The following is a 25,726-nucleotide window of genomic DNA, read 5'->3' as shown; positions in this document are numbered from 1 at the left end:
GGAGCAACAAAAAATTTCATAGAACACAAAAATAGTTTTGTAATATATATATTTTTAATTTCAACATACGTACAATTTGCCAGGTGCCCCCAGATGTCCCTCCAAAACTGGGACAATCTGGTCACTTTATCCTAAAGCATCCAAGAAAAGTGTGCATCCAACCTTTGCTTGAAGACTGCCAGTGAGGGGGAGCTCACCACCTCCTTAGGCAGCCTATTCCCAAGGAAGTCTTTATTGAAAAGACTGCAGCCTTATAAAAATCTGGACTGGCTCCTTTCATTTACTGAAAATCTATTATCTGCAACAATTAAAATAAATCCCTTTGTCACAGAAAGCAGCCAGAAACACACAGTAACTATTCCTGTTAGTAATTCACAACATTTGGTAGTCAGTGCTGCTGCCTGTGATAATTAGCTAATTTAGGGGAGCACATGAGAACCTGAAAAGTATGGGTGATAGCCTCTCCGCTTCAGCTATTGCCTCCTTGATCTATAGTTCTGGTTCTAAAAGCAGAAATGACATTTTAATTGTATGTGGAACACAAGTAGATGAGGGACAGGTAGCCTTTCAGCATGAGGTGACTCCTGTTTCTGGTTAGGGAATTTCTGCAGGTGAAGCTTGATATAAAACACTTCAGGGCCCTGCATCTCCTGGAACTCCCATTATAGTATTCAAGGGAGCCTTAATCTGGAGTTTGGCTGCCACCTGTAGATTATTTGCACAAGGACATTTATTTTAATTGATGATTTCCATTTAATCTGTTTTCTATAAACTGTGGAAGCCGTGTAGAGCAAAAGCATTTACTTCTTTTAAACGCTATCTTCCTCTCCAACAGGGACACAAAATGGCCCCCAGTATTCTCCCTTCCTCCATTTTATCCTCACAACAACCCTGTGAGCTAGTTTAAATTGTGTGACTGGCCCAAAGGCACCCAGCAAGCTTCCATGGTAGAATGGGGCCTTGAACTCAAAACCTAGCCCAACCACTAACTACCAAACTACACTAGTTTGTTCCTGGTAATAGATCCCTATGGCAACACACAGATGTCTTATTGTTAGGCTTGCCAACCTCCAGATAGAAGCTGAAGATCTGCCATTACAACTGATCTCCAGGAAAAGAGATGAAAATGGCATAAAGTAGAACACTTATAGCATGATGCTCCAAACTCTGCCCTCCTCAAGCTTCACTCCCAACATCTCCAGTATTAACCAATTCAGAGCTGGCAACCCTAGTTATTGTAACAGTTTTACTGAGTCTCGTGTTCTTAAATATACAGTGCTGTTTTAATTTATTAGCTATTTTCTTCTATATTTCATAGCTCATAACAGCCTTTGGCCCACAGCAATAAAGACTTTGATTCCACTGTGTGCCAATTTCAGAGTGCCTGTAGACTCCTCTCAGAAACAACAACAGTCTCATATCCCCTTTTCTCTCTGCCCTGGTGAATTTAAAGCCAGCTACTGTGTATTATCAAGTCAGAAATTATTTAAAAATAAAAACCAGGCTATGTTCAACTAGATAGCCCATCCTCACCAGAGAGCAGAGGTCAGGGTAGTTCTCCAAGGCACAGAAACATTCAGCCGGCCCGAATCCCTCCTAAGGTTGGTTTAAAGTGATTCTCCGCCTGGAGCAACATTGTGAGGCGACTGTTGAAGACCAGGAGCCTCCATTGCCTGAGGGAGGGAAGGGGTGGAGCTTGACGAGGCAGCCTGTATAGGGGGAAACCTCCGGCCCTGGTGTAGCAGTTGCAGGAGGGCGTGGGACAAGGCTAGAGTTGAGGATTTGGGCCCTTGGATGACTCTCTTCTTCTCCTATCTTTCTTTTCTTCCTTCTAACTTTGTTTTCTCTTTTCCTGCCTCACACAAAATGAATGGCTTCCACCTTGATTTCAGCCCACTCAAGGAGCCCTTGGCTTTCATCAAGCTTCTTGAATGGGTGAGTGAGAGGGGGGAATTGGGTTGGGTGGTTTTTAAAATATAGTTTAGTTTGCATCTGTGGGGGATCTTGTCTTGGAGGGAGGAAGATTGCTATCAAGATCTGCCAGAAAGTACTGGGTGAAGAAAGGAGTTTTTAGGCCTAAATTGCTTGGCTTCTGTTTTGTGCTCTGGACTTGGAATGGCTGTTGCAATTATTGTTAAACTGAGTGGGTGGGGCTTTAGGTTCCCTTAAAGCTTATTTTCTGTTTCTTTGGGTTCTTCATACCCTGTCTCCTCCCCATTGGGAACCCAAAGTGGCTACACTATTCTTCTCTTTTCCATTTTATCCTTACAACAGCTCTGTGAGGTAGGTTAGCCTGAGAGTGTTTTAGCCTAGATTAAATCAAACTTAAACTTTCCCAATAAGCTAAAATTATTAGACTGAGGCCATCATACTTTTGGTCACATTATGAGAAGATAAGAGTCATAGGAAAAGAGAATAATGGTAGGAAAAGTTGAAGGCAGCAGGGAAAGAGGATGACCCAACAGTCTCCAGGTTGTACCTGGGGATTCCTTGGGATTACAGTTTATCTTCAGACTAGATATGAGCTCCTCAGGAGAAAATGGATGCTTTGGAGGGTGGACTCTATGGCATTGTACCCCACTGAGATCCAATTCTTCCCCAGGCTCCACTTCCAAATCTTGCAAGAGTTCCCAGCCTGGAAAATCTTCCACCAGTGCCGGGGGGGGGGGGGGGGGAGAGAGAAGATCCTGACAACCGGAGCCAACATGAGACTGATTTCCTTAGTGAAGGGAACCATGGCCTCCAGTTTGCAAGACCTAAGCAAGGCTGCTAATGATAGTATGGAGGTCATTAATTCATAAGGTTGTCATAATTTAGAAGCAGCTTGACAGCACATGTATGTTTGTGTGTTATGAGCTCAACTGTGTAGGCTGCACTTTTTTCATCTCTATTTGCATATCCCTAAACAGCTGTAGTAAGCTTAGCAATAACTGTTAGCTGTTTTCTTCCATTTGAAAGTGAGGTCTGTATCTTTTTGTGAGCATCTTATGGGGCTTCAACTGTCAACAATTAAGAAGAGCATAGGAAAAATTTATCTGTATGAGAAATGTTTCTCTTTTTAATAAAAAGGTGGTAATTACAGTCAACTATACAGTCCTCACCCTATAAAAATGTGAGATTTTTTTTCTCCTATTCTCTACACTTCCACTTCCAATATAGGATTTGGAAACTTTGGAAACCTATTGAGTGTCCTTCTACTGCTAGCTTTTGTGTACTAATACCTTTAGTTTTCAGCACTTCCCAGTTTTCTCAGCCTCTGAGTTCTGGGCCTTCAGTGGCTTCTTGTTTACCTGTCTGCATCCTGTGATACCCCTGAGAATCACACTAGCTATAATTTGAAGTCAAGCTTTCCCTAGTTTTATGGGTTAGGAATGAGTAAATTTCCACCAGAGATTAAATTTAACTTTCACTAGCATTATTTGCAGACCTAATACAACTAAATCTTGGAAGACTGTGAGTATTCAATAACTTCCAAATGGCAATAGGAAAATGTCCTCTTGTGTTACCAAAGTGTCAAATGCTACTGTGCCTCTCTTATTTCCCATTTCTTCATCTCTGCATTAGAAAAACGCCCGCTGGCTGAATTTCATTTAATTGCACAGCAAATGCCAGAAACCTTTAAAAACGTAGATACAAATGGGTAGCAGTGTTGGTCTGAAGTAGCACAATGTATTTAAGGAGAAGCTCCAGTTAGCTTCTTACTGTTTGTATATGAGAACTAAATAAATTGTTACCATTGAAACTGCTGTTAAAGTTGGTGTATGCCTCTTAGTTAACCTGACTCTGCCTCTTTTTCTTCAGCTGCCAAGGGAGAGTTTGAAAGGGCTTATACATAGTCTTGCAGAAAGATATTTACAGTCTTCAATGGTAATGGGCATGCATGATTAACATTTTAGGGGCACTTTTTTTTTAAGTAGAGAGCTTAACTTGTGTAAGGTTAAGTCAGTTAAGGCTGTCTTTATAGTATATTTCTCACAAACTGTCTCCTGCTAAAGTTGGTAAGAATGATATTAATTACCTGTACTGATGTTTTCCCCCCTTATAGCTCTTTTCTATCTGTGTGTTTGCAACCTGCGGCACCTATAATGGGGTGACTACACTTCTAGTCTCCTGTGGAGAGCATGTGAACCGAACAATTACAGCTGATTTTGCCTATCCTTTCAGGTGAGCTTGTGGAATGCCTCTAACCTATGGGATTGGTTTTCTATCACTTTCTTCAGATAAATCCACTCTGTCATCTCCAGTGACTCTTAACAACACTAGTCACCATAACGTCCTGAAGACCGAAAAAGAAGTGATATTAATGTGTTACTTAATTTACTGTGTATTTGTTATACTTTGTTGGTTTGTATAGTTGTTATGGCTTCAGCTCCAACAATAAACTTACTTACTGCTAAAAATGTACGGCCTAAGCCCAATCATGTTTACTCTGAAGTATGCCCCAATTGGCTCCATGGGACTTCATCTCATAATGAGTAAGCACAGGGTTTATTGTTTGCTTTTTTGTTTGTTTATTCAATTTATAGCCTACCACTCCCCGAAGGCTCACAGCAGGTCACAATAGTCCAACAACCCTGATAAAATCCCATTAAAAACGGACATTACAAGTTACATATATAAAAACCTTTAAGATATGTTGGCAAAAACTCACCCCAACTCTAATATAATCCCTATGTCTAAGGGACAAAGGAGGAAAGAGGGCGCAGGTGGAGTTCACTACTGCCACTTCTATGGAAGGGCCCAGATCTACCTGGCCTCCCAGCCTCAACCATGACTTCTTTGATTTCAAAAGAAAAGTGGAAATTAATTTTTAAAATGAACTATAAAGTTGCAAATGTGTACATCACTCTGCTATCCTAAGGTTTCCTAGGCCAACTATCAGTGGTTTTGATAGGGAAAATAATGTATACTTACAATAGGGGCATATGCACAGTTATTCCTAGTTTAGGCACTCGCCCAGATCTCCATTCAGTTTCCCCAGACACTAAGAAACATCTAAGCTCTCTAAAAACTGGGTAGAGTCACCACCATGTAATGCAGCCTTTCTCAACATTTTTACCATTGAGAAATCCCAGAAACAAAAAGAAGTGATATTAATGTGTTACTTTGTTTTTGTAGTAGTAGTTGTTGTTGTTGTTAGTTTTGAAGTCGTGTCCGACCCATCGCAACCCCATGGACAATGATCCTCCAGGCCTTCCTGTCCTCTACCATTCCCCAGAGTCCATTTAAGCTCGCACCAACTGCTTCAGTGACTCCATCCAGCCACCTCATTCTCTGTTGTCCCCTTCTTCCTTTGCCCTCAATCGCTCCCAGCATTAGGCTCTTCTCCAGGGAGTCCTTCCTTCTCATGAGGTGGCCAAAGTTTCATATTCAGGATCTGGCCTTCTAAAGAGCAGTCAGGGCTGATCTCCTCTACGACTGACTGGTTTGTTCACCTTGCAGTCGAAGGGACTAATTTTTCTAATTAGGTGGGCAGAATTCCCTGTGTTGACAAATGCTTTAACAATTACACAGAAAATAGTTAATTCAGGGTACAACACTAGTACCACTCCTTATGTGGGTAGAAAGCATGGATGTAAGAAAATTAAACCAAAAATGACCTGTGAAACCTTGATTCTTCAATGGAATATTATGCAGACTAACCTAGCATAAATTCCTCTCTGATCTACACTATTAGAAGCAGATTTCTCCTTTGATGTACTGACTGTACAGAAGAATCCTGGGGACATTTCTGCACCCTCTAAATGTAATGAAATGTTTACCTTATGTAGTTGTTATATTCCAGCCCCTCCATATGATGTTGCCAACATCTAGCATCTGGACAATAACTGGCTGGCTACATCCTCCATTTTAAAGCATTAGTTGGGGAACTGCATAAAGTGGATTCGCCAACCTATTCATCGTGAGCTACAGGAGAGCAACCAGCAGAGGGAAGATATGAGGCTCAAACGCGCCTACTTCATCTCGCCCTCGCACCCGCCTCCCTTGTTTCCGGGGACGGGAATTCTTTTTAAAAAGGTCTAACATCCCGGAGCATCAAATAGCCAGACAAGCGTGCAAGTGATGCTGGAAATACAATTTCCCCTCCAAAAGTTGTAACACAAAGCATGCCTCTCTAAAGTCCCCCCCCCTCCAAATCAGGAACGAGATTAATTTTTAAAAGTTATATGCATATAGGTGTTTAAACGGAGAACTGTGAATTAAAAAAAATTAGCAGGCATCATGGGACCTTAAACATGGAGAAAGGGGATTGGCTGCCTGGATTGATAGGTAGAATAGTCATGTGTAAAGCACGTTGCTCTCTTCCACCATTTCCAGCAGCGCTTGAGGGTGAGAAGCGCAAAAAGGCAACAGATGAAAGTGAGACAGCAAAAAGGTGAGCAGGGGCTTGGAGGCATGCTACGCCATACAGCTGGCATAATGCTATTTTCTGATGTATGGAAATGCCCTGAATTTCTATCCCTTAAGGCCCTAGAGACACTTAAACCTGTAGTAAGTTAAAAGAAGACTACAGCAGCCATTTAGATAATTAGAAGTTTAGTAGTTTGCAAATCCTTGATATGCCTATATGTGATGAGATGGTGTGTCTTCTCAGAAGCGAAAACAAAGCAAACTTCCATGATTAGTAGTGGTCTGCGCAGTATATACAGCTCTGCTTTATGTCCAACAATTGCTAACTGTGATTTAAGGGGACTTGTAAACCCATTTTTCAGATAGCTGCTCTAGGCGAGGGCAGGTGTAATACTGTTTGCAAAGGGAATACTTAATGCCACTTGCTCAAGGGCAATCCTGAGACGGTGATACAGCTTCAGTTTACGTTTTCCCCTCAAGCTGCTGCCTTGCACTTGGCACAATATTCTAAAAGTAAAGTGTTTTTTAGTTTTTCTGGTATAGGCTGCTGTTCATCCCCAGTGGCCCTTGAAACATTTTACAGTAAAGCCAAAAGATAAAACCCCTTTTGAAAAATAGAGCTATCAGGAAAAACATTAGTACAGGTATTAATATATCAGCTTTAGCAGGATACAGCTTATCAAAATTTTACTTCTCCAGATCTGAGACATCATAATGAGGGGTGGTATATATAAATTGAACGAATGAATAAATAAAATAGAAAGCATATAATATACTTGCTGCATTCTACAATTTAAAACAGAGGATTAATTCTCATAAAAACCTCATTACAGAGTTTGTTTAACTGCAATTTCAGGGGCTAAGTGAATTTCCTAGGGAAGGGATTACCATAATACAAGTGGCACTACCAAAAAAGGAGGGCTGTATTTTGGTAGACATTAAAATCAAAATAACAATGACACCAACATCCACCTGAGGGATCTCTTGTGTAAAACCGAATTGTCTGCTTTCATATTGAAGCCTTACTGCTTATTTATGTACTGTACCAAATGAATTAAACTGAAACATTTATCCAATCCTGAATAAGTACCAGCTCTTCACTTCTGTAGTTCTGATGCTAACCTAGCATTTAATTTGTTTTCCAATATACCTAACCATTTGATAACACTATTTATAATTTCTTTATATAAAATTCCATCTTCTGGTGGGATGTGCTGTAAAGAAAAATACAGTCTTGGTAGCTCAATGGGACATTTGGGGGGGGGGGTCTTCAATTACCACATTCAAAAGGCCCTTTAAAAATAACTTACTTTTTTATCTTTCAGATTGAATGAAGTTAAATTTACTTCTCCAGATCCAACTCAGTGTGATAGCTTGTGGACTGACTTTTACCTTGTAGGCAACTTCTCCACAGCAGCACAGTTCTTTGTAACATTGGCTGTTCTAATATTCTTGTACTGCTTGGGAGCTCTTGTGCTGTACTTTGGTTATATGCACCTGTATCAGAACATTAGCGAAATCCCAATGTTGGTAAGTTGGTAACAGGAATGTGTGTTCACATTTAAAAGAGATTGACTTTTGTTCATATTTGCAATGAAGTTTTCCTGTTCTGGGAAACATGTCTGTTCCATAAAGAGAACTTGAGCACTCCAGCCTAACTGAATTATTTTCAGGGGTAGATTGGGGGAGCTGCAGCATCATGCACACCTCAGTTGTGAAAATAATGTATGTTTGGGGCAGTGATTACAATGGAAAGGAAGCTCTTAGGAATTAGTGAGGAGATGATTGCTAGAGTGGGTGAATTATAGATCTCTCCAACTTACAGAACTACTACTACAGCTCTCACTGTAGCTTAAAAATTCCAAATCCACTAGATGGTAGTCTATGTACAAATAGTTCATACAGCTGGTAATTATTCCAGTAAATTGCATTTTTGTGATGAGTATTGTTAGCTATATATTTTGTGTTTTTATTGTAGCTAGTCTTGTACATTATCTTAGTAGGAAAGAGGTGGGATGTGTATTCATTAAAAATCATTGTAATAAATGTATTTAAGCAGCATTTATTCACCAGTTCACATTTTATTGTCAGCTGATGCTGAATTTTCCTTATTTTTGTATAGTCCTGAACAGCTGGTCACCTGATTGCTATGATTATGTCATTGCAGGATTATATCTTCACTCTTTGTGCTACTTTTCTGTGGCTAGTCAGCACTGCTGCCTGGGCAAAGGCCCTTGTGGATATCAAAGTGGCAACTGGACCACACATTATGGGAGAAATGTCCTCTTGCAAGCTACCAGCTTTTTCTTGTGTATTTGTTTCTGTTAGCAGCATGAGAAGTTTGAATCTGTCTGTGGTATGTATGTCATTAAAAAGAATTATCCTTTGGCCTAGGGATCCAAATCCACCTCCATGATTGGTACTCTCTTGCCACACTTGATATCTTTAAACCACTCGGGGAGCGGTATAAATAATTGGTTAAGGGCTAAGTGGGCGGGGCCGGTCTGGGTTAGGGCTTCGTGCCTTCTGATTGGGCCCTCACCCGGACAGGCCAGAGTTCCAGCCAGGTGTGACAGAGTGAGTACAGAGGGAGGCCTTCCCTCACGGGCCCAGAAGCCGAGGCGGGGGGGGGGGGATGGGGAGGAGGAGGCCTTCCCCCCGGGTGTGCTTCTGGGACTGGTGGGAAAGCCGCACTGGGGCCGGGGGAAGATCTCTCCAACTTACAGAACTACTACTGCCAGGGCTGGGCGGGGGCAAGGAGCCCTCTCAAACCCTTATCTTTCTCTTTTGTGCCCTCACTCGTCTCCATCTGCTGCTATCTTCCTCCCTCTCTTCTCCATTCACTCTTTAACTCGACCATCTGTGGCCCATGTCCTTACCCTACACCTGTCTTCCACCCCCTCTGCATTCTTCCCTTTTCTCCCTCCTTGCAGATCTGTCTTCTTCATTCACACAACTCTCTCCTCCCATCCATCCTTTCTATCGCCTGTTGTATTTACAAGTACAACAGGCTTTAAATCTAGTCATTATATAATACTGGTGGCAAAATTGACCAATAATGAGGACTAGACTTTGGTTTGAGGAACTGCTTCCCCATATCTTATTTGCTTATGCACTGTGCCTACATTAATAATCTTTCATTTACATCCTATAATGCCTGACTGAATAGCACAGAGATCTACCTGTTGCAATGGAGAACTGATCTCAGGAACTGTCTTTTGTTTCTGGAGAGTTCAGGCTATTCCAGCCCAGGCTTCTCCATGTATCCCTGGCCTGGCTGCTGATGTGCACAGGATTGCACTGTTTAGCTTCAAGTAATTGATCATGCTATGTGCCTACAGCAGGGAAAACAAATTTAATTTGCTGCAGTATATTAAAAAGTGTGTGCAGGGTGAATGTATAAAAGCTGGAATTGATCTTCTAAGAGAAAGTTAACCCTTCAAGAGACAATATGTTTTAATGATAATAGAACTTGTCTTGTTCCTGCAGGTGTTTGGTTTGATCAACATTTTTCTGTGGGGAGGAAATGCTTGGTTTGTACATAAAGAGACAAGCCTTCATAAGACGACTGGTAATTCCCCAAACTCTGGGCTGTATCCACCTGCATCAGGAATCTAAATGGGAGATGTCACTTCCTTGCAAAAAAAGCCAGCCATTTGAAAGCCTGTGTAATATTTTTTTTTTTACAATTATCAAACATTATACTTCAGTTGGTAAAATCTGCAAATGTTGGAGGATATCTTAATCCAGGGAGCAGCCCTGTTTAAATGTACACAAGGATCTTGTCTTCAGGAAATCGTATATATATTTTCTACTCATGATGTTGTTTGCTATAATCTTGTTTATATAATTAGTGCTCTTCCATTCTCTTTGCATGTCTGTATTTAAATATAATTAGAGGTGTTTAAATACAGTTGTTGCAAATTTGGGTGCTGATGATCAGTACCTCTTTGGTAAACAAGTTGAAAGTTGTGTAGTTACAAAACGTTTGTTCGAGCAGCATATTTGCATTATTGGTTTGAGAGTAATTTCACTGTTGCTGTTGAGGAGATGATCTGGATTCTGGCTTCCTATTCCAATTAAAATCTGAAGAAAAACGTTTGGACACTATAAGAACTGAGGCAGAACTTTCATATGTCCACACAGAACTTCTGCTGCACTTGTGTTTCTGATTGGGAGCGAGCGTAATACAGAAGAGCTGTAGGGCTTTGCTTAAATAGGAGAAAGCCTGATCATGAATGTACTTGTTAAATAGGCACTGGGAAAAGTCAGATAACCATAAGTGTGTGCAACTAGCAGAAATGGTCATTTCCTGCTTCCTAAGGAAATACATGGAGAATTAATTTACTTCAATAAATGCAGATTTGTAGAGTCTTGCTTGAAATACTTCATGAAACACCTTTCCATATAACAAAAGGGTAGGCAGATTGCTTGAATCATTCATTCATCACTTCTCAGCAGTGAATGGAACTCCTTGCTACATTACCCAATCAACAAAATCATTTCTTCTGGTAATGATATTTGCCTGCTAAGCTTCTGTTATATCTGCATCTGCCTGTTCTGAGTAGAATGAATCTTCCCTGTCTAGTAATGCTTATTGTGAGCACAGACTAGGGATGCCAGCCTCCAGGTGGGACATTAGGATCTCCTGGAATTACAGTTCAGCTCCAGACTGCAGTTTCTCTGAATAAAATGGATGCTTTAGAGGGTGGGCTCTATGGCATTGTACCCCACTGAGGTCCTTGTCCTCCCCAGGTTCTACCCACTCAAACCTCCATGAATTTCCCAAACTGGAGCTAGCAACCCTAGCATGGAATGGGCAGGAGTGTCTGGGATGTGTCAGGCTCAGAGGACAACAAGGCTAGGAAGGGGTTGTATAGGGAGAAGGGAGTATTTCTACACCTGGAGAGGAACTTTAGCCACTGCAGGTATTACTCCAGAGGGCCCAATGACCAGGTGTGTGGCACTTTGTTACCCCAGCTTGAAAATCAGAGTTGGGCATGGGAAGCTTCTCTGCCATATCTGCCCTAGAATTTTCAGGTGGTTGTCTAAGATCAGATTTGTAAAAATTTGACTTTAAAAAGAAATCATTTTTCACTTTGAAATTGTTAAATCCATAGGTTCAGAGATGCGGATGCTGCAACTGCATTTCACCTCTTTATTGACCACAGCTCAAAGCTACAACTGAACCAAGGAAACCCCCTGAAAGCACCCAAATATATACAAAACAATAAGTTCCCACCAGTGTGCACTGGTGCTTGCTTCTGGTATGAACTGACTGGATCCTGCCATCAGGATCCAGCTGCGCATTAGCCAGTTGTAATTGCAGGATTACGATCCTGCCTCGGACCTCAAGGCATACACAACAGAAATGGTAATTGAGTTTGCCTACAGCTTATTGCTAGGAGGCTGTTCAGCACACAGCAGTCCTGCCTGGGAAACAAAGCAACCCTACTTTTGTACCTTCTGTCCTTTTAATTGTAAAATGCATTTAAACTTATGGAGCCTGTTTATCTTGTAACAACGACAACTGTTTTTGTGACTGCTTTTATCAGTCACATTCATGTTCTTGCACTGCTTAGGTAAGGTTTAAGTGTCTCTTTTCCCTCCTGTTACTAAGGCTGGCCAGGTATATGTTCCATGATTGGTGTAGATAATTTACCATGCTGATAGTGAATTTGCAGAGAAGATTCCTTGTCATTCGTGAGAACTGAAACCAATGACATCTCAACAGTTTAGGGACTAGATTAAATTTGCAGTGAGTGTATGGTCTTGTCATCTCCCCTTGGAGCTGGGAAGAGTTCTAGCCTCTAGGAGTTATTGGATGTGATTCACCAGGAATATCTCTTTTGATGGTTGCAGAGAGTCACTTTGCACTAATTCTGTTAACTTCAGTTGGGCTCTTCTAAGAGATAGTCATGGGGATTTTATATAGAGTACATCCAGTTTAACTTGAATCAGTTTCCAGCATTCTTCCCCATCCCCTTCCTTTGTAATAAGGTACATTAAATGTAAGTATTTCACCTAGTATAGAGCACTAGTATCTTGTCCTCTGCCAACTCCCAAGGTTGGTATTGTAGTTGGCCCAGGTTAGTATTTGGATGGGAGACAACAAAGGAATTCCAGCATCATTATGCAGAGAAACGTCAACAATCAACTACGGCTTGATGGCATTTGATACAAGTACACAAATACATCAGTGTCTGAGACATTGATGTCCGGAGTCAGTTTACATATATTTTAAGGCATACACTAGTTACTTATTAAAAGTAAGAACTCAAGACAAAATACAAGAATAATTTCATGTCATACCCACTACCTAGTCATTAGATCAGTGGTTCCCAATCTTTTTATCATTGGGGACTGGTCAACGCTTGACAATTTTACTGAGGCCCGGGGGGGATAGTCTTTTGCTGAGGGACGCTGCTGCCTGAGCCCCTGCTCCACTTGTTTTCCTGCTAGTGCCCCTGACTTCTAGCTGCCCACTGGGGGGTGCTGCCAGTAGCAGCTGTGCAGTGCCACCCTGAGGGGAGCCCCAGCCATGGTAGCCGCTGGAGAGTACCAAAGGTGAGCCAGCAGCAGAGTGGCAGGGCAGCCCCCTAGGCCGCAGCCGGGGAGGAGGAGGAGGAGCCCGGCCTGGGGGTTGGGGACCACTGCACTAGATAACTCAGTTGGGTTGTCTGTAAATAGTGAATTTATGTGCAGTGGCTTGTGTTGCACCAAAAATTGTCTTTGGAAAAGTGCAGAATATTGTTGATTTCCAAAGGCTCCTGCCAGCTTTCAAGAAGAGCAATTCAAAATAGACATTTCCACAGTGCATTCATAGTATCTGCAGAAGTCCTTTTGTGTTATTTTGTGCAGTTTGTTATTTATACCCTGCCTTTGTCCACGATGAAGAGTGGGTTTTCATATCCCCTTTTAACTGCCTGAGGGAGTCTCAAAGCGGCTTACAATTGCCTTCCCTTCCTCTCCCCCATATGAGGTGAGTGAGGTTGAGAGACCTCTAAAAGAGAGAGCTCTGTGAGAACAGCTTCTAACAGGGCTGTGATGAGCTCTAGGTCACCCAGCTGGCTGCATGCGGAGGAGTGGGGAATCAAACTATACTTGCCAGATCAGAAGCTGCTGCTTGGGGTGGCCAGATTGTGGCTCTCCAGATGTCCATAGACTATACAATTCCTGTGAGCCCCTGGAACCATTTATGCTGGCAGTTCATTGGCATCTGGAGAACCACAGTTTGGCCACCCCTACACTACATCAAAGAGCCTCTTGTGGCGCAGAGTGGTAAGGCAGCCGTCTGAAAGCTTTGCCCATGAGGCTGGGAGTTCAATCCCAGCAGCCGGCTCAAGGTTGACTCCATCCTTCCGAGGTCAGTAAAATGAGTACCCAGCTTGCTGGGGGGTAAACGGTGATGACTGGGGAAGGCACTGGCAAACCACCCCGTATTGAGTCTGCCATGAAAACGCTAGAGGGCGTCACCCCAAGGGTCAGACATGACTTGGTGCTTACACAGGGGATACCTTTACCTTTACCTTTACTTTTACCTTACACTACATCAAGCTGGCTCAAAGCAACTTATTTTGTTCTCCTGTCCTCCATCATGATGTTGAGTTGTGCAGAGGCTTTGCTTATTTTTAGCAGACATAACTATGTAAAGTTACTATCTTTAGTTTCAGGAAAATTCTGAACCTCAGACAAACAGAGAAGCTGCAGCTTTGTCTTCCCTCCCCCCCAAGCAGACTTTGTAATGAAAGCTCTAAAAATTTCCATAAGAATAAATTGTTGTTACTCAGCAGTGATCCTGGTATCATATGCTATCTATCTGCAACATTTTGACCATGCATAATATAGTCTAGTAAAGATTTCTTCCTCCAGTATAAGTATATAAAGGTAAAGGTATCCCCTGTACAAACACCGGGTCATGTCTGACCCTTGAGTGACACCCTCTAGCATTTTCATGGCAGACTCAATACAGGGTGGTTTGCCAGTGCCTTCCCCAGTCATTACCATTTACCCCCCAGCAAGCTGGGTACTCATTTTACCAACCTCGGAAGGATGGAAGGCTGAGTCAACCTTGAGCCGGCTGCTGGGATTGAACTCCCAGCCTCATGGGCAGACAGCTTCAGACAACATTTCTGCTGCCTTACCACCCTGCGCCACAAGAGGCTCCCATAAGTATATATTCAATAATAAATTAATGGTCTGATCTTATGATTCAGGGCATTACTTCAGGACAGTCTAGAAGAAGAGCTGGATTTTATTCCCTGCTTTTCACTACCCAAATGATTATCTGTATGGCATGGCACCACACTGAAGTCCCTGTTTTCTGGGGCCCCATCACCAAATCTCCCAGAGTTTGCCAACATGGAGCTAACACCCTGCTACTGGCCAGGGGGGACCTATCTGTGAGAACATTCTGCTCTACCACTAGGAGTCACTGCAGCTGCATTAAAACCTTCTGCACTGTTGGAGGATTATACAGGTTTGCTTTCATTCTACATTTTATTTCATCTTGTGCTTGGGTTATAAAATGCTAATTCATAACAAAGTTTGTGATAGAAGCTACAGGGTCCACTATTATTCCCCCTTCTCCCCATTTATTAAAAAGCAACAGGATATTCTCCTAAACAAATTGAATTCAGTCATGGCTGGTATGGTGATTCTATTACTTAGACAAATTTTGGAAATGCCACATTTGAAATTGATTCTGTGGTAGTTTACAAGAATGCTGATTCATGTCATACCTTTACCTCAGATACACCACTTTAATAGTAGTTCCGTCTATCCATGGACCACTTACTCTATAAGGAAGGCTAAGGTCTCTTAACAGATAATTCTCCAAAAATTATGATTTCCAGGATCCTTTGCAGGAAGTCATGACAGTTAAAACTAGTGTGAACTGCTTTTAAGTTTGTAACATAGATATGCTCTCTGATTTGCCACACTGCCTATGAAATTACATAATTGGGTTGCCAACACTGGATTGGGAAATTTTTACAGGTTTGGGGGCAAAGTCTGGGGAACACAGGATTCGGGGATGGGATTGACCTCAGCTGAGCATAATGCCACAGAGTCTGCCCTCCAAGCAACCTGATATAATTTAGTTATTAATTTAGATCAGTTATAATTTAGATCAGTTATAATTCTGGCAGATATTCAGGTCCCACCTGAAAGTTGGCAACCCTATGTTAATAAACTTTATTCTATTTTTGTAAAACCCGTAACTTTTAATTGGATGTATTAGTAGTAGTACTAGTAGACTTATCCATAGCTGAGATAGCTTGTCTCAAATAGCTTAAAATACTGAGATAAATGATGCACCTAGGGAAAAAACAAAGTCATGTCTAGGTGGTATGAATGGAACTGTGTCTTATCAATAGTTCCTACACATCTGCCCTTCAAGGGTGATAAATATGCTGTCCTTCAGCCATCACTGGATGCCATCTCCTTCGTGGTGAAGAATGTTGATGAATTCAGCCTCTCTAAGACATTCAGATGAAATACATTAAGAAATAAAGCAGGCATAGCCAAACTCATAGTAGATTACTTTAATTCATTCAGGCCTTGGAAGTAATTGATAATAGTGTCTGGAAACTCTGTGATATATAGATCTCTTTTGCAATTTGAATATGATGGTATAAGCCTATATTGCTGTCAATAAATATGGTTTGTGTATATTCCAAATCTTTGCTGAATCAAATGTATATTTTGCTGTAAGAAAAAAAGTCTAGTGGTACCTTTAAGACCAACAAAGTAGGTGCCACTGGACTCAAACTGCTCTGCTTCTTCAAACCAACAGGGCTACCCACCTGAATCTATCTTTGCTGTAAGAATTAATGAGGCGCTGTGTGTGAACTCTGTGGAATCCTTTAAATGCAATCCATTATTGTCTTTAGATTATGGTTATACCATGTGTAGGAATCTGAAATAGAATTTTGATAACATCATCATTGCTGCTATCCCTCCCTTCCTTCAAGGAGCTTGGGGCAAAGTACACGGCTTCTTCCTATCTGCACAACAACCTTGCAAGGCAGATTAGGTTTGAGAGAATGACTTATTTCACTGTATCGCAAAAGTTTCCTCCATTGATAAGACAATAGTTTTCTTGCATCAAGATAACAGCCTTGTACACCTACACAAAATCTAGCAAGAATAATCCTACAAATGCTTTTTTCAGTACAAACAGCAAAATAATACAATCCTTTGGAGTCTTTCCGAAGTGTACTACTTAAAAAAAATAGGCCCAGAGGCATCACGGACATCTCAAAAGCTATTCTGAAAGCAATGTTAGAGTAATGATTTGCGTTCCGATTACAGGAGCACATCTTGCTTCACTGAAAACCACCCGAGTCAAAATGCGATCTATTTGATTAACATGGAACCAACAGCAACTATGACATTGTGGGGCTGAGGATGGTGGACTGTACCATTAAATATTTGCCACCATAAAAATCAGTGTTCACTGTGAACACCAAATATGTCATGACAGCCCACAGGCTATGAATCAACCTCTCATATCTATGCTGACCTGTGATTTTCAGAAAAGTAGGAAATGTCACAGCTGAACAATCTTTGTCTCCTTGATGCTACTGAATAAAAGAAGGTCACATACCAAACCCCAATCCTGGCTACTGTGTGTAAATGAAGCATCATAAGGAATACACTATGCCTAGGGTCATAGTGCAAAAAAGGGAAGCTCAAATGATCCAGATGTCCTATGCAGCTAAAGCATTTCAGGCTGTTTAATTCTTTTGTGGGAGGTGTTTCTAAGGGAAACCAGGAGGAGGTTTTTTATGCCGCGTTTTTCACTGCCCAAGGGACTCTCAAATCAGCTTTCAATCGCCTTCCCTTCCTCTCCACACAACAGACATCCTGTGAGGTAGGCGACGAATCCCTATGTGAAAATGAAGGTTTATAAAAGAAGATATGTATGGCATGAGTTAATTCACAAAAAGATAAAAATGATAGTGATAAAAATGAAAAACCACAAACCTTGATTACTACATCTGAATCAGCAATTTGCATCTTGGTAAAAAATGTGCCACCTCTTGTGGCGCAGGGTGGTAAGGCAGCCCACATGCTGTCTGAAGCTCTGACCATGAGGTTGGGAGTTTGATCCCAGTAGCTGGCTCAAGGTTCACTCAGCCTTCCATCCTTCCGAGGTCGGTAAAATGAGTACCCAGCTTGCTGGGTGGTAAACGGTAATGACTGGGGAAGGCACTGGCAAACCACCCCGTATTGAGTCTGCCAGGAAAACGCTAGAGGGTGTCACCCCAAGGGTCAGACATGACTCGGTGCTTGCACAGGGGATACCTTTACCTTTTAAAAAATGCAGATGAAACAATGCACCTTCACTTTCATTATTACAAGCATTACTGTTTCCAAACTTTATTTATTTACATGAGTACTGCCTGTTTCCCTTTGGAATGCTCTGGCCTTGATTAAGGGATAATCTGAACCTAAAAGAAGCTGCTCTACAAACACATGTATGGTCAGCTATTTTCTGGCCCTGCGCTCAAGATGCAGAAGTCCTCCATATCTTATGAAAATCCAGAGCAAATGCTGACATCTTAACTGTTTACTTTTTTAAAATGAAGAGTGTCAAAAGTGAAGACTAGTTTTTAAAATTAGCAGAGGCGTGTCAATCTAACTGCCTTCAAGGGAAGTGCTATTTGGGTATTCCTGTTATAGGAGAATAATGCCCATTACTGTACCTTAGTACATCCACTTCTTCCCTACTTGTTTCTGGAAAAATATTGAGCATAGAGAAAGACCCATATTATCATGATCTTTTAAGTAAGATAGAGATTGCTTTAGGATGCAAGAAATGGAGAGCAGATTAATCTGCTTCAGGACTGTTTACGTGGATAGCAGCAATTATTTAAAATCTAAGGCCAAACTAGACATTACATCTGCCACAAGTAAGGTTGAGATTCCACAGCCTGTCTTATCGACCTATGGGATATCAGAGAACTAATGTTACCAAGCTCGAGAAGCCCAAATTGGTTGGGAAGGCCAATGAGGGGGATGGGGAAGCTCCCCCCCCCCCCGTACATACACGCACCAGGTTTAGCTCAGGAGAATGGTGCAGGGGAAGGTTGAACCCCCCCCCCACCAATGCCGCACTCTGAGGTGAACAGGGATTTCATTTGCTTTGGAATGCCCAACATCTTGTCTGTTTGTAAACTGTGGCAGATATAACATTTAGTATGGCCCTAAGGCAGAATTCTTTCTTAATTGTGATGAGAGCCTTTTAAACCAGACACTTGACCCTTAACTTGATCCAGGCAAAGCATGTGCTGTACCTTCTTAGCTGGGTCATCTCATACCCCCCCAATAACTGTCTGTGTGGTAGTTCCCATATCTTCACTACCTTCCTTTCCCCAACACAACCCCTAACATAGGGGGAGGTCCAGCTGCTGCTGCTGGCCCTACCCCTGTGTGACTGAAGCAGGATTCATTTTTTAAAAATGGTCTGTGATTGTTAGAAATCCAAGCCACGAGTGGGCTACTCAGTGCTGCAGTTTTTCTTTGGGTAGCTATTCATCACTGTTCAGTACATAAATGCTAATAATTTTCATTGGACTGTATGAGACGCATGCTTGTTTCACAAAATCTTGTGACAAAAAGATAACTTAGAGGAACAGGACTCTAAATTTCCATCATTTTAACAAATTTTGTGTCACGCAGGAATAAAACTCCTAGTATACGGTTTGGGAACAATGCTTTGTGGCAACAACAGTTCTGATTTAGCTCAGGGTTTAAATTGCCCTTAATTTTTGAAGAGTGTGTTTTAAAATATCAGCTAGTCTCTCAGAAATAACTGACTGTAGGCCTTGGGTTAAGAATGCCAGAGTAGCTGGAAATTACTGAAGCCACTCCCTCTCTGCTTGTGTATCTCAGATCAGTGCAATGGACTCCAGGTATACTATCTAAATCAGAATTGTTCCCCACAACAGGTTGTTGCTTAATCATGTCCCTTTTCGTGATTAATTCAAAAGGGGTTAATTAACAAACAAACGTTGTCTACATCACTTCTCTGTTTTTGGAGTATCAGCAAAGAGTCTTCTGGATTCTAGGCAAAAATACCTCCTGTTTTAAGCTTCACTTTGATATTTAGGGTATATTTTGGGAGATGGGATGGGTGACCTGCGTGGGGGAACTGCTGACCCATTAACCAGAGATTCTTCTTTTGGCACCTCTAGTTTTCGGCCATTATCCTTGTCAGAAATCTCAGTCTTCTGTTCTGGGGGCGCTGAAGCCATGTTGTCTTCTCTTCTCTGCTTTCTGGCACTGATTTCAGCCTCCTTTCTGCTTAGATTCTCTTGACCAGGACTTGTTCTAGTGGTCATTAACTGTGCTACTGGATCCATTGCTTCAGATTTAGGAGGCACATTTGTATTTTTCCATCTACGAGCCCCAGACTTTGAATTAAATTCATACAAGTGGCCAGTGACTGTGGAAGAAAACCAACAGTTCAGCTACCGGACCTAGGAAAGCATGAGAATAATATTTGCCTAACTAAATTGAAGAATTCACTGCTGGTGGACATAGACATGGCCATGAGCATAGATAGCTTTAAATAGGGATTATAAACAGATTAATAGAGAAGTTCATCAATGGCTAGTACCCAAGGTGACTAAAGGAAACTTTCATATAGGCTGCAAACTCATGAATACTAGCGCTGATAGGAAAGACTTTGGCATCTACGCCCTGTTTGTTGGCCGTCCATGGCAACTAGTTGGCCACTGTGTGAAACAAAATGTTGAACTAGATATACAACAGGTATGATACAGCAGGGCTCTTCCTATCAGATCAATTGGTGGATAGGGGCAAATATGAGCTATTACTCTGGTGCTCCTGCTAGTATTACAGTTTGGCTTTCCTACTGCTTGAAAAGGCTGCTGCTGCTATTTGCATTAGAAATGTGAATTTCTAATTGTCATAGTTATGAATATATAATTAATACAATTATATATAAGCTCTTTTCTTTCAAGACAAAGAAAAATTCTAATTCTTTTCATAGTTAAAGATAATACCTGGATCTCTCGCCTCCCCATCAAAAACAGCATGTACGTTGGTCATCTCCTAAAGCAAGAAAGAAATTGTGGTTTTGAGCCTGCCTGTTAAATTAGGGGTGTGGTGCACTAGGAAATATTGACCTACGTTGCATTACAGAAGTGCAAGTTTAATTAAGACTAACAACAAATTCACTGATGTTTCAGGAGCTTGCAGGTCCCCATTGATCATTATAAATACATAAGGGAAAGTTTCTTTTCCAACTTAGGTGTCAACTCTCCTTATTAAACATTTATATGAGAAGTCTAAGAGGGAAGCTGGCATAGTATAGCCCAGTCTCATCAGATTTTGGAAGCTAAGCAGCAGGTTCAGTACCTCCAAGGTTTTGTATAGGAAGGCAGTGGCAAACTAGCCTTGAAAGTCCCTTGCTGGGTCACCGTAAGTTGACTGTGCTTGATGGCAAGGCCAGTTTATCCATGTAGCATGTGCTATGGGCCCTGTGCTTCCAGGGCCCCTGCATGGTGCATCCCCCCCCCCTATGGATTGGGGCTGTAGCCTCTCTCCTCCTCCCTTTTCCCTTTTTAAGGACACTCAGAGTGGCACGCCTTTCCACTGTGGGGGGGCCTTCTGTCTCCAGGCTGTTTGTTCCCACTGCAATTGTACTCTGCTAGGGCCCTGAGAATCCTTAAACTTGCTTTGGTGCTACAAGCCCCACAAATATTTAAATCACCCCTGCTTGATGGCACTTCACAGGCATATAGGTAAAGCCAATGATACTTAGGATGTTTGCTGAGGAATGCTCAAGGAAAGATTAAAGGTGTTTGGCATTCTAAACCAAAGTTTTGCTAGGAAGTAATTTCCACTACTCTCAGTGGCATTTAAATTTCTGAGTAAGCATTGATTCCCCTGCTTCACCCACATCACGTGCCCTCTCACTCTGCTCCACCTCTTTGTGGACCTCTCCCCATGCCAGTGGAGTCTATCAAACAGAGAAGAAGACCTAAAGGAGACAATAGGGGTTGCTGAAACAGTTTCTTGCATCTTTAACCAACAGTATGAAAGACTGGTGTAAACATTTCTGTCTTTCCCATCATTCTCCTTGACAAAGAAGACCAGAATCTAGTCCTATTTCCTGAACCAATTATCAGTGAAATTGCCCTCAATTTTATTTTACAGAACACTTACCAAAACTACATCTTTCTTAACTTTCTTCTTCTCTACAGAGAAAAAACACAGAGAACAAATTTGTTTTTCCTCAATATATTCCAGATTATCCATAAATTATTACTGGCTATAATGGATGTTGTTGAATTCAGGGATTCTGAAATGAACCTGTTTTTCAACCAAGAGGTGCTAAGGAGGCTAGTTTGAAAAAGATTTTGCTCCATTAAATGCTACTTGCTAAGAAGTTCAGGTCATATTCATAAGCCTTGTGTTGATTTTTAATACAAAACTAAACAAAATTTGATGAGTATTTAAGTTAGATCTGTAAGTCTAAACACAGTACCACCAGTGTTAAGCGTTTTAATGGAATTTTTAAAGGGAATAAGTGAGAAGGGAGCAACTATGATTCCTGGTGCAAATGAATGTCTGACTTTGACTATACGTTTTGGGTATGTTGGGTTTCAAGAACCATGGGCATTTGTTGATCTTCCGTCCACCATTTATATCTGGGTGGAGAAGATCTAAGACATGGTGTAGAAACCCTTGGGTTAATTGTCTTAGGGGAATTTCAGTTTCCATGATGATCTCCTCATGTTTGATTGTGGTCAGGATTTCCTAACCATCACAAGCAAGCTTGATCCTTTCCCATCTTGGTTAATTTAAAGTTACTCATAGAAGGTGTTTGCCTATCTAGTGGTTAATTAATACCTCCTTCCTGCAGGGCTGCTTAGCAGAACTGAAGGAGAAGGTGGTTGAAACTTAAAAAAAAAATCCTGTCTACCAGAGGAAATCTGACAAACTATAGATCAGTTTTTAAGCTTCATTTTTTAGTGGGGAAGCAGGTCCAGGGATACCAGTGGCATGCAGACATTCATACAAAATACATACATGTGTACTGATATAGTGGGCAGGCCAGCTGGGACTGGTAGTACATGCATTGCAAGGGCACCGCTGTGTACTACTAACTCCTGCCAGAATTAGATTTCATCCTGATATAAACTGCAGTCCAGCCCAATTCTATCCAATTGTTTTAATTTCAGTGGAACTTTAGAACAAAGGCTGGGTTGGCTTGCATCTGAAAAAAATAATCTGAAAAAAACCCTCTCTGATTTGGCAATAGAATAATTCCAAGGGATAAGAAAAGCACAAAACAGATACATACCTGGTGTCTTTATCCTGTCAAATAATTAAAGATAGATATTAATATATTTGACCAATAATTTGGCAATGCGAAATTATCTTTCAGTGTGGAGCATGTCAACAATGATTTGTGAATACACGGCTGGAGGAGTAACACCAGCCTATGTTCAACATCTGGCTGACAGAGCCACAACAGCACAATCTGGTACCTTTGGCAAAGTGAAAGAAGAATGCTCCCACACACTGCGAGGATGTTATAAATGTTCACTGTTTTTATTCTACATCAAGGATGCAAGACTCAAGATTAAAATACTCCTATTCTTATCTCACGCCTACACACTTTGCCTCCAGTTTTGGAGACTAGGTATTTTTTCCCTAGTCAATTGCTCTATGATGCAGAAAAATGCTCACTTGTATTGCTTCTCTAGTGCACAGGAGCCTTTCCAGGAAGCATTTATTCACATTTCTCCAGATCTCTAGCAATATTGTATTATTGTTATATAGAAGATGTCCACAGCTGGCAGATCCTTACCAGTAGAGAGCACTGTGCACCCTCCCACAACCCTTAGACCGAAGGTTTCCTTCACCCTGCTTAGTCACCTTTCTTCTGACCCTGATCCTGTCAGCCTAAGGAGCAAGATCCAGTGGGTTCTCTCTGGCCAATTTCCTTTTGCCTTAGGAAGGGCTTTTGTCCTGCTGGAACTCCCTGGGAGATGAGCAATGGGACATGTGGAGGAGATGCTGCTGCTGCTGCTGGCCTGGCATTCCAGCTGTGACACATCTTGATAAAGAATATTTGATAAAGAAGTGGCTGTTTCTGCAGCAGGAGAGTCACTTAAGCTGGAGGAAATTCAGCTGGAGAAAAGTTTCATATCTTGTTTTGTGAAATGGTAGGACAGAGAGAATGTTATGAATATGCCAACAAGAAGAAGTAAATAGTTACTCAATGTCAGACCTTCTTTTAAGAGTCTCTTGATCAGGGGTAGTCAAACTGTGACCCTCCAGATGTTCATTGACTACAATCCCCATGAGCCCCTGCCAGCATTGACTACCCCTGCTCTTTATCTTCCACAGAACCTTAGTGAGAGTACTGCAAAACCAGTGATTCAAATGGATACAACCACGGGTGTTGAGTTAGGACACTTACAAAGGTATTGATGTAGCCAAAACTAGTGCAAGGTATATTACTTACAGTGGCTTTTTGTCTTCTTTGGGCTTTGGTTGGCAGTGGGTGCGGATATATCTTGCCAGCAAGAAGGTCAGATACCCAAGAAGTCCAAGGAGGAGCAAACTGCCAAGACAAATGATGAAGGGCACATACCAAGCCGAAACAAAATAGACGTTTTCTCTGCTGATCAGAAGGGTAACGCCCGGCTTGTAAAATGAAATTCAAAAAAGAAGGGTTTTGATAATCAAGCATGGGATGTGCTGTTAATGACATGATTAGTGCTTGCAGTAGCATTCATGTTTCAGGTATAATTTATTTTACCTGTACTGTAGTTTTTAATTCCCGAGGGTCAGTCAAGTTAGTCTGTTTAAGCCAAAACAAAAGGAGTTTTGGGATACCTTAGCAAATCAGCCATTATGGCTCTAATTATGGCATTTTGAATTTACCCAGCTAGACTAGGCTGGATCAGCCAAGCTTGTCTTATTAGATCTATCGGCAACATTTTGATGTGGCCGATCACAAGTTATTGGCACGCTGCCTCAGGGACACAGGGATCGGAGGAACAGCCTTGAAGTGGCTGACCTCCTTTCTTACGAACTAGTCACAGAGAGTGGCGGTGGGGGAAGACTTATCAGACCCCTTTGTACTTCCTTGTGGGGAACCACACGGGGCGATACTCCCCCCCCACACACACACACTTTTCCCTCTGGCTCAGCTGGTTCGGAGTTACAGGCTGGAGTGTCACCAGTATGCGGACAACACCCAGCTCTATGTCCTGATGGACAGCTGGCCGGATCTCCCCCCAGAAACATTTGCCAGTTGTTTGGAAGCAGTGGCTGGATCAGGCACAGTCGTCTGCATCAATGGCCAGGAATTTGGGCATGATTTTTGATGCCCAGTAAATAGTTCATTCTAGGCTTTGGATATTTATGTCAGTTGAATTGTATGTGTGGGGTGCCAAAATCATAACCTCCTCAAGGCACTAAAAACCTTAGGCTGGCCCTATACTTCAATGCAGTAGAGAGGGGGAAATAGAGTTTGGAAGGTGAACAGGCCAGATCACTCAGTATCCTTTCTTCTTGTCAATTCTGCTTCTCTGCAGAATATACTTGGGGACTTTTTTCCTTTTGGAATAATATTCTCCTTTATTTCAGTGAGGAAAGTCGACTATAATCAATCATGTAAATAAATAAACAAACCAGCATGAGTTTGTGTTGCATGTTCAGTACACTTACTGTTGTTGGAACCACAGTGGTTGGATTAGGAATGACTTTGATTGTTAATGTCACAGAACCTGTTTGAATAAGGGCAGTAGATCTTTCTGCCATCGATATCAAATTATCATCTGTTATGTAGACTTTCAGCCTATATTCCCAGACTCTATCCAGTCCTCCTTCATAGTCAAATGGGGATGCAAGAATCAGCCGTGAGATATTAGAGCCAGCACTTGGCGAAAAAGTGAAATGGTTATTCACATTACCTAATAGTTGAATTAGAGAAAACTCAGAGTCAACAAAACACACAGGAACGCAGTTTGAAGCAAAACTGTTTTGTGACATGATCAGTTTCCATCGGGATCATTACATACATTTTCCTCATTGAGAAATGCTGCCTTCATCTATCTCTTAGCATATGATGACAGATTCAGGTAGCCAGATGAAATTACAGTGCAAATCCTAAAACTTACTGGACTAGAGGGGTATAGCTCTGTTTAGTTTTGCACTGTATGGTTATCATATAATGACTGCAGTGATCTTCTGATAATTGCAGGACTGATTATCATATTGTCCCAAGTCACTTGATTCTGTCTATAAAGTTTCATTGCATTGCATGGCTACTGTTAACAATTAACTGAGCTATACAGTCAACAAAAACCCCTAGGCAATT

At 41.6% G+C, this 25,726-nt stretch overlaps 2 protein-coding genes across 3 annotated transcripts in view; one reads left to right on the top strand and one right to left on the bottom strand.

The window, feature by feature from the left end:
• The first annotated feature begins 1,720 nt into the window (after positions 1–1,720).
• On the top strand, positions 1,721–10,725 carry SYPL1 (synaptophysin like 1). The gene is made up of 5 exons (XM_077338155.1): positions 1,721–1,935; positions 4,046–4,164; positions 7,677–7,881; positions 8,519–8,707; positions 9,841–10,725. Exons 1-5 carry the CDS (start codon positions 1,795–1,797, stop codon positions 9,967–9,969), a joined length of 783 nt encoding a protein of 260 aa, XP_077194270.1. The 5' UTR covers positions 1,721–1,794; the 3' UTR covers positions 9,970–10,725.
• Positions 10,726–15,840: 5,115 nt separating this feature from the next.
• Positions 15,841–25,726, bottom strand: part of CDHR3 (cadherin related family member 3) — a 49,346-nt gene continuing 39,460 nt past the window's right edge. Inside the window, exons 14-19 of one of the 2 annotated variants that reach the window (XM_077338148.1) lie at positions 25,075–25,319; positions 23,864–24,045; positions 22,694–22,707; positions 21,553–21,584; positions 20,388–20,436; positions 15,841–19,804 (exon numbers count right to left, since the gene is read on the bottom strand). In XM_077338148.1, coding sequence (XP_077194263.1) covers positions 19,446–19,804; positions 20,388–20,436; positions 21,553–21,584; positions 22,694–22,707; positions 23,864–24,045; positions 25,075–25,319 — 881 coding nt within the window. In that variant the 3' untranslated portion in view covers positions 15,841–19,445. Of the gene's footprint in view, positions 19,805–20,387; positions 20,437–21,552; positions 21,585–22,693; positions 22,708–23,274; positions 24,046–25,074; positions 25,320–25,726 lie in introns of those variants that run through there. The other variant, XM_077338147.1, reaches the window with a different exon arrangement.

Source organism: Paroedura picta, chromosome 5 (genome assembly GCF_049243985.1).
Source record: "Paroedura picta isolate Pp20150507F chromosome 5, Ppicta_v3.0, whole genome shotgun sequence".
NCBI classification, from domain to species: Eukaryota; Metazoa; Chordata; class Lepidosauria; order Squamata; family Gekkonidae; genus Paroedura; species Paroedura picta.
This window is presented reverse-complemented; position numbering and strand designations above follow the sequence as displayed.

Bases quoted from the DNA above. Each gene is read 5' to 3' on its own strand.
- SYPL1 (XM_077338155.1), top strand. From the start codon at position 1,795: ATGACTCTCTTCTTCTCCTATCTTTCTTTTCTTCCTTCTAACTTTGTT. The intron at 1,936-4,045 runs GTGAGTGAGAGG...CCCCCCTTATAG, and splicing joins TCATCAAGCTTCTTGAATGG to CTCTTTTCTATCTGTGTGTT. The intron at 7,882-8,518 runs GTAAGTTGGTAA...ATGTCATTGCAG, and splicing joins TTAGCGAAATCCCAATGTTG to GATTATATCTTCACTCTTTG.